The 9,240-nt window shown below is 36.4% G+C and overlaps 1 protein-coding gene and 1 pseudogene across 1 annotated transcript; both read left to right on the top strand.

The window, feature by feature from the left end:
* Positions 1–267: 267 nt before the first annotated feature.
* On the top strand, positions 268–1,179 carry LOC110220425 (taste receptor type 2 member 1-like). Its single transcript, XM_021004440.1, has one exon. The coding sequence runs from the start codon at positions 268–270 to the stop codon at positions 1,177–1,179; it is 912 nt and encodes a 303-aa protein (XP_020860099.1).
* Positions 1,180–7,090: 5,911 nt separating this feature from the next.
* LOC110220426 (taste receptor type 2 member 1-like) lies at positions 7,091–8,041 on the top strand (annotated as a pseudogene).
* Positions 8,042–9,240: the final 1,199 nt, after the last annotated feature.

Below are 9,240 nucleotides of genomic sequence, written 5' to 3'. Positions count from 1 at the left end.
CTTCAAACAAAATTGTCGGTCATCTTGGCCTTCCCTTATTTGAATCTTCATGAACAAAACTGAGAACTCAAATGGAAAGCTTATTTCACCTACTATATCATATTGCCTTTATTCATGAAATGAGCTTCCTTTTAGGAAGGATAGTGCAATAATTTTTTTAAGTCTTTGGTTTGTTAAGATAGGAAGAAGATAAATTAGCAGATATAAACTTGTTTTGAAATCCATCAGGAGAAAACTGAAGGAAAGAAACTATTATTTTTCTTCAAAATGATAGGTCCATTCTTATTTGTCCACATCATTTTTGGAATAGCCCAATTTCTTGTGGGAATTATGGCAAATGGAATCATTATAATAGTGAGTGGCCTTGAGTATATCAAGAAGAAAAGGGTGACTGCATATGACCTCCTTCTGACCAGCTTGGGAATCTGCAGAATATTTTTGCAAGTAATGCTTGTGAGGAATCTGAGGTTTTTCTTGACTGTAGAGTTACGTATGAACCAGATAGTCTTTACAATTTACTTTTTCATAAATGAAGTCAATCTTTGGCTTTCTACCTTCCTTTGTGTCTTCTATTGTGTGAAGATTGCCAACATTGTCCACCCATTCTTCCTCTGGTTGAAGACGAGGATCTCTAGGCTTGTTCCATGGTGGATTCTGGCATCATTGCTAATTTCATCTGCCATTTCTGTGTGCCACAGCCTACTGTGTTGGCCAGGGGCCAAAAAGGAGCTAAGAAAATTTTTGGCAGGAAATAGCACTACCCAAGCTCTTTTCCAGTATATGCTTCCAACTCCAATTCTTGTTGTGGGTTTGGCAATGCCATTATGCATGTTCAATGTTGCATCTTCTCTGCTGATCTATTCTCTGTGTAGACACACAAGATGGATGAGAAACATAGCAACTGGATCCAGAGACCCAAGCACCGAAGCCCATATTCATGCCATGAAATTGATATTCTCCTTCCTTGTCCTGTATACCTCCTATTATGTTGTGCTACCGGTAGCATTTTCTAAATTTCCCATAGGTAGTGACTTCTTGTTGTACCTTTTGTTCTCAGTGGCTGCCTCATACCCCTCTGGACACTCCATCATCTTAATTCTAGGAAATTCAAAGCTGAAGCATTATTCAAGAAAGTTTCTGCTGTCTGCTAAGTGTTGTTGGGAGGAGGTTCAGCGCTAGCCTCTACAGAGACCCAATAAAACAAGCTGTTTCTAAACCTGCATCACTATACTGTAAGTGTGACTTATCAGTTTGATTTACTTTTAGTTTTAAAAAAAAGGGCAAATTCATGACAATGTCACCCTTCTGGAATATTCAATTGATTATCAGGATAACTTGTTTATTTAGAAGGTCAGGACTCATCTGCATAGTTAGTACTGAAGTCCAGGTAGTTTCTTCTGATATTGAAAGGACTGGCTTCACATCTGCTCTCCTGTGTTACATCCCTATTTTGGGAGACTCTCAAAACAGTCACAGAAAAAGAAGGCAATTCCTTCCCTTGTCACCAGAGGGGTAGTTGAGGACAAGCTTGACTTTATCCCCGCTTGTCAGACTGAATTCTCAAATGCTGCAGTTATGTGACCCATCAACTACTAAAATGCACAAATATATGGAGAAAGAAGATTTGAGAGTCCAGTGTTGGAATCACTTTGCCTTGATTTGATAGATAAAAAAGATGATGTTGCAAAGGTGTTTCAGATGGCATTTGTCCACATAGCTATGGAACTCTTTTCCTTGGTGGTAACAATTTTCAAATATGTTGTATTCCCAGAGGCAGAAGCATCACAAGTGGGCAGGGGCCGAGGATGTTTCCATCTGTTAATAGGAAAAAATTAATTTTCAACTTCATTTGGATGATTTTGGTACTAAGATATACATTTATAAAAGAAATTCTTTCAACTTTTTTTTTCTTCTGGAGTTAGTGTATTCAGCACACAGTTCTCCCAAGCTAGTCTATAGGGTTTTTTTGTTTGTTTGTTTTTTGGTTTTTTTGGGAGGGAATTTGTAATGGGTTAGGAATTCCTGATCATTATGTATGCTCTAGACATTAGTTTCTTTTTGTCTAATCTTCTAACAAATAGGTTGTATTTATCAAGCAGCAATAAACTCATAGAGTAGGGGTTCTTAACTGGAGTCTCCATGTACTTGTTTTTAAAATATTTTAATAATTATTCTTAATATAATTAGTTTCCTTTGAAATCATATGTATTTTACTGTGTTCATTTAAAAACATCAGGAAGAGCTTAATAGAGTTCACCAGACTTCTAAAGGGGTCTATTGTGCAAAAAATATTTTAAAAAATCTTCCACAGAGGGATTTCCTTCCCTGGTTTATGCAGGAAGAAATAGAGGACATTTTTTTCTTTTGGGAAATGAAATAACTCTTCATTGGCTTCTGGGCTTTGACTTTTCACAGGCTTTGTAAAGTGGGTTGGACAAAGGCCTTAAATTCTCTGCTGTTATACTTTACTGTGCTCCTCTTAGCAGGTACCAGTCGACAAGCATTTATTAAGTACCTACTATGCGGTAGTCACTGTGCAAGGTTTTACAGATAAAAAGACCCCAGAAATAAAATGGTCTCTCCCTTTAAAGATCTTACATCCTAAGTGTAGAAAGTGCCAGGAGCTTACAATTTTTGTAGCCTAATGACTTCGGGATGACTGTATTCTGAAATTATGTACAACTCATTGGCTCTGCAACAGGGCCTGGAAGGAGACATGGATGGTTTCCTCTCACCACTTTACCACTGTGTGCTCAAGAAATGTAATGAGGGAGTGTATGTGGAGTTAAATGGTCAAGTATATATGAAGTAATATCTAGCTAGAGAACTATTCCTTCAACAAGAAAATGTAATGTAATTATAGAGCCAGTTAAGGTTTTTTTAACTCTATAAAGTGAAATGTTTGCTTCATTAATTGTAATAAATGGGATGACGTATGAGAGTCATTAGGTACAGTGGAAAAAGTACTGCATAGTAAAATAGATTTAGAGCTGGGATATCCTTAAAAACCAACTAGTTTTTTACAGACCCATTTTACAGATGGAGAGATTGAAGTCCAGAGAAGTGAGGTGACTTGTGTAAAGGCATATAAGTAAAATGTGATAGAGGCAGTATTTGAACCCAAGTCCTCTGATAGTAAAGCCAATCAGGGGACTTAGACTTGAAACCTGCACCTGCTTTCACATTGTGAGATGACTGACTTTGATAGACTTAGTTCTTCTTAGCAATGCAGTAATCTAAGATATCTCCAAAGATCTCATGATAGAAAATGCTATCCACATCCAAAGTAAGAACTATGGAATTTGAATTTAGATAGTATATACTTTGCTGTTTTTTTCCTCTTTTGTTTTTGTTTTTTTTTTCTTCTTGTGGTTCCTTTTATTGGTTCTAATTCTTCTTTACAACATGACTAATGTGAATATAATACAATTTTACTATTTCTTGCTGTAACTCACTTAATTTCTCCTTTTAGAATTTGAATGTTATGCCACTTTGTGCATATATTTTTAGTATTGATATTATTTCATTATCTATATTACCCTTTAGCAAGATGTAATTTCCTTCCTTATCTCTTTTAATTAAATCTATTTTTGCTTTTGCTTTGTCTGAGATCAGGATTGCTGCCCCTACTTTTTTTTACTTTGTATTCTACTCTAGCTTTTTACCTTTACTCTGTGTGTTATCTCTTTGCTTCAAATGTAGTTTTTGTAAACAACATATTGTAGCATTATGGTTTTTAATCTACTCTGCTATCTGCTTCTGTCTTATGGGAAAGTTTATTCCATTCACATTCACAGTTATGATTACTAACTATGTATTTCCCTCCATCCTATTTTTCCCCATACTTATACTTTTCTCTTTTCTTTCACCCTGTCCCTCCTCACCAGTGTTTTGCTCTTGACCACTGCCTCCTTCAATCTGCCCTCTCTTCTATCCACCATTTTCTGATTTCTTTCCCCTTTCCTCTTCTTCTTCCCTGTAGCATAAGATAAATTTATATAACCCGTGAGTGTGTATGTTATTCTCCCTTTCAGCCAAATCCAATGAGAGTAAGGTTCAAACAATGCTTCTCTCTCTCCCTTCTTTCCCCCTAATAGGTCTTTTGCACCTCTTCTTGTGACATAATTTACCCCATTCTGCCTCCCTTCTTCCTTTTCCCCTAGTACAATCATTTTTTACCTTTTATTTTTTTGTATCAGCAGCTAAAAGTCATCTTATACCCATTATCAATGTATACCTCTGAAAACTGCACTAATAGAGAGACAGTTCTCAAGAATTGTAAGTATCATCTTTCCATGTAGGGATATAAACAGTTAAACCTTATTGAATAATAATTTTTTTTCTTTTCTGTTTATTTTTCTATGCTTCTCTTGAGTCCTATATTTGAAGATCAAAATTTTTGTTCATCTCTGCTCTTTTCATCTAGAAAATTTGAAAGTACTGTACTTTACTGAATGTCCATCTTTTCCCCTGAAAGATTATGCTCAATTTTGCTGGGTATTTGATTCTTGGTTTTAATCCAAACTTCTTTGCCTTCTGGAATATTGTATTCCTCTGACCCTTTAATGTAGAAGCTGCTAAGTCTCATGCAATCCTGACTGTCTTTATTTGCTATTTGAATTGTTTCTTTCTGGCTGCTGGCAGTATTTTTTCCTTGACCTGATTAATTCTGAAATTTCATTACAATATTCCTTGGAGTTTTCATTTTGGGAGCTCTTTCAGGAAGTGATCACTGGATTCTTTCAATGAGTAGTTTACCCCCTGGTTCTAGGAGATCAGGACAGTTTTCCTTGATAATTTCTTGAAAGATGTTGTCCAGGCTTTTTTTTTTTAATTTTGAGCATGGCTTTCAGGCTTTTCACTAATTCTTAAATTATTTCTTCTGGATCTATTTTCCAGGTCAGTTGTTTTTCCAATAAGGTATTTTGCATTTTCTTCTATTTTTTAATTCTTTTAATTCAGTTTGACTGATTCTTGATGACTTATGGACTCATTAGCTTTCACTTTTGTACTTCCTTTTCCATTTGGACAATTCTACTTTTAAGGAGTTGTTTTCTTTAGTGGATTTTTTTTCCCCATTTGGCCAATTGTATTTTTTAAGGAATTGTTTTCTTTAGTCAATTTTTGTCCTTCCTTTTCCAAGCTGTTGAGTCTCTTTTGCATACAACTCTTTTTTTTTTTTTACTAATTTTTCTTCTACATCCCTTATTTGATTTTTAAAATTCTTTTTGAGCCCTTCCAAGAAGGCTTTTTGGGCTTGACATGAATTCATATTCCCCTTTCAGGTTTTGCATGTAGGCATTTTGATGTTGTTGCCCTTTTCTGAGTTTGTTTTTGACACTTCCTTGTAGCCGTTGTAGCTTTCTATGGCCTGTGCTCTTTTCTGTTTTTTTCACTTATTTTTTAAAGTTGTGCTCTGCTTCTGGGGCACAGAGGGCACTGTCCCCAGCATCTTGCGCTGTGGTCCAGGGACATGGTCACTGGCTTTTAGCTGTGGGGCTTGAGGTTCTGGCTTCTTTCCCACTGAGCTGGGGTGGTCCAGCCTAGTCATGCCTGTTGTACCCTGAGTTTCAGGGCTGGCGATTTGTCTGCAGCAGAGGGGCTAGAGGCTTCATGAATCTCCTGCTGTGCCACTGGCCTCCTGAGCCAGGACCACAAGGCCTTAGTTATTGATCTTTGCTGTGGCTAAGAACCTCCCACTGACTTGCCCAGACACCACCTGTCATGGGCTCTGCTTCCCTTTTTCCATTTGAGATGATCCTTTCCTGAAGTCTTTCTTTGTTACACTCCATCTTTTTGTGAGTTGTCATTCCACAATTCTTTTAGAGGCTTGATTTGACGTTGTTTCTGAGGTAAACCATGGAGAGCTTAGACAACTGCCTGGCTTCTCTTCACCATCTTGGCTCTACCCCCCACCCCGCCCCAGTAACATACTTTGTATTGTGTTATTTATGAAATTGGAACTTGATAAATCACAATGTTTTTCTCTAGCAACTTTTTAAAAATAATATCTTATTTTCTCTCAGGTACACATAAAGACAATTTTTAACATTCATTTTTAAAAACTTTTGAATTCCAAATTTTTTTCTCCCTCCCTGAGACAGCAAGCAATTTGATATAGGTTATACATGTTCAATCATACAAAATGTAATTAGTCATATTGTGAAAGAATACAGACTCAAAGGAAAAGAAAACATGAAAAAAACAGTGAAAGTGAAAAATAGCATGCTTTGATCTCCATTCAGATTCCATCAGTTCTTTTTCTGGAGGTTGATAGCATTTTTCATCATGAGTCCTTTGGAATTTTCTTAGATTTTTATTTTGCGGAGAATAGCTAAGTCATTTACAGTTTGATCATTGTACAGTATTACTGTTACTGTGTACAATGTTCTCCTGGTTCTCACTGGTGACTTTTCAAGCATGGTTCCATACAAGTATATGTGCTACACTTTAAAGGGTAAATTATTTTTTAAAATCAATTTTATTTTTTCAGTTGTCTTTTGACAACTTTTGTCTACCTTTTCTCCTTTCCCCTCTACTCCCTATTGACAAAGAGAAGTAAACCCCTTGTTAGAAACATGTACAGTCAAGCAAAACAAATTTCACCAGTCACCAAGTCCAAAAACAAATTGTTAATAGCTGTGGTGGTGGTGATAGTAATAGTAGTGAAGCACAAGAATCTTTCAGCTGATCATTTGGCTCAGTAGGTTTGCTTAGAGTAATTGATTTAGTAATTGATTAGAGTGATCTCAAGGCTCCTGTTTCAATCATTTGCTTGTGATGATGTTTTGATATGAATATATGTGAAAAATGCAAAGACTGGGTGATTAAAACAAAATTGTTATCATCTTGGTCTTCCATTATTTGAATCTTCATGAACAAAACTGAGAACACAACTGTAAAGCATCTTTCAGCTACTGTATCATATTGCCTTTATTCATGACATTAAGCTTCCTTTTAGATAGGATGTTGCAAAAACTTTTAAGTCTTTGGTTTGTTAAGAAAGGAAGAAGATAAATAAGCAGATATAAACAGTTTTGAAATCCATCAGGAGAAAATTGAAAGAAAGCAATTATTATTTTTCTTCAAAATGACAACTCCACTCTTATCTATCCAACTCATTTTTGGAATAGGCCAATTTCTTGCTGGAATTGTGGCTAATGGAATCATTATAACAGTGAGTGGCCTTGAGTATATCAAGAAGAAAAGAATTACTGCACACTACCTCCTTCTGACTAGTCTGGGAATCTTCAGAATTACTTTCCATGCATTAATAGTTGTGAGCAATCTGATATTTTTCTTTACTCTAGAGTTATGTGTAGACTGTGAAGTCTTTATATTTTTCCTTTTCATAAATGAAGTCAATCTTTGTCTTACTACCTACCTTTGTGTCTTTTACTGTGTGAAGATTACCAACATTGTCCACCCCTTCTTCCTCTGATTGAAGATGAGAATCTCTAGGCTTGTGCCATGGTTGATTCTGGGGTCACTGCTAATTTCATCTGCCATTTCTATGTGCCACAGCCTACTATATTGGCCAGGGGCCAAAAAGGAGCTGAGAAGATTTTGGGCAGGAAATATCACTGCCCAAGTTATTTTCCAGTATATATTTCCAACTACAATTCTTGTTATAGGTTTGGTAATGCCATTATGCGTGTTCAGTGTTGCATCGTTTCTGTTGATCTTTTCTCGGTGTAAACACATCAGACAGATGAGAAACATGGGAACTGGATCCAGAGACCCAAGCACCAAAGCCCATATCTGTGCCATGAAATTGATATTCTCCTTCCTTCTCCTCTATACCTTCTATTATGTTGGGGTACTGATAGTAATTTCTAGATTTCTCATAGAGAAAAGCCTCTTGTTGTTTCTTTTGTTCTCAGTGGCTGCCTTATACCCTCTGGACACTTCATCATCTTAATTCTAGGCAAGTCAAAGCTGAAGCATTATACAAGAAAGTTTCTGCTCTCTGCTAAGTGTTGTCTGGGAGGAGGTTCAGCACTAGACTCTACATAGACCCAATAAAGCATGCTGTTTCTAAACCTGCATCATTTTATTGTAGGTGTTAACTTATCAGTTTGATGTGCTTTTAGTTTTAAAAAAAGGGCAAATTCATTACAATGTCACCCTTCTGGAATATTCAACTGATTATCAGGATAACATGTTTATTTTGAAGGTCAGGACTCATCTGCATGGTTAGTACTGAAGTCCAGGTAAAGGCTGTTTCTTCTGGTATTGAAAGGACTGGCTACATATCTGCTCTCCTCTGGTATATTCCTGTTTTGGGAGACTCTCGGAACAGTCCTAAAGGTCACAGAAAAAGAAGGCAATTCCTTCTCTTGTCACCAGAGGGGAGGGTGAGGACAGGCTTGACTTTTATCCCCACTTGTCAGACTGAATTCTCAAATGCTGCAGTTATGTGACCCATCAACTACTAAAATGCACAAACACATGGGGGAAAGAAGATTTGAGAGTCCAGTGTTCAGATCAGTTTGCCTTAATTGGATAGATAAAAGAGGTGATGTTACAAAGGTGTTTCAGGTTGCACTTGTCCACATATCTATGGAACTCTTTTCCGAGGTATCAATTTTCAGACATGTTGTATTCCCAGAGGCAGAAGCATCACAAGTGGGCAGGGGCTGAGGATGTTTCCATCTGTTAATAGGAAGAAATTAATTTTCAACTTCATTTGGATGAATTTTGTACTAAGACATATATTTATAAAAAATTTCTTTGAACCCCATTTTTTTCTTCTTGGTAAGTGTATTCAGCACACAGTTCTCCCAAGTTAGGCTATAGTTTGGGGTTTTTTTGGGGGGGAAGGGAATTTGTAATAGATTAGGAATTCCTGATCATTAAATATGCTCTAGATGTTAGTATCTTTTTGTCCAATGTTCTAACCTATGGGTTGTATATATCAAGCAACAGTAAACTCGTAGAGTAAGGGTTCTTAACCTGGAGTCTCCATGTAGACTTGTTTTTAAAAATATTTTAATAATTATTCCTAGTATTATTAGTTTCCTTTGTAGTTCACTCTAGGAAGAGTTTAATAGAATTCACTAGACTTCCAAAGGGGTTCATTGTGCAAAAAATATATATAAAAAAAATCTTCCACAGAGGGATTTCCTTCCCCGGTTTATGCAGAAAGAAGTAGGGGAGCATTTTTTCTTTTGGGAAATGAAATAACTCTTCATTGGCTTCTGGGCTTTTGCTTTTCACAGGCTTTGTAAAGTGGGTAGA

This window comes from Phascolarctos cinereus, unplaced genomic scaffold, assembly GCF_003287225.1.
Source record: "Phascolarctos cinereus isolate Bilbo 61053 unplaced genomic scaffold, phaCin_HiC Scaffold_4;HRSCAF=312, whole genome shotgun sequence".
Classification (NCBI taxonomy): domain Eukaryota; kingdom Metazoa; phylum Chordata; class Mammalia; order Diprotodontia; family Phascolarctidae; genus Phascolarctos; species Phascolarctos cinereus.
Note: the sequence above shows the minus strand (reverse complement) of the source record. Positions and strands in the feature narration are given on the sequence as shown.

Bases quoted from the DNA above. Each gene is read 5' to 3' on its own strand.
- LOC110220425 (XM_021004440.1), top strand. From the start codon at position 268: ATGATAGGTCCATTCTTATTTGTCCACATCATTTTTGGAATAGCCCAA.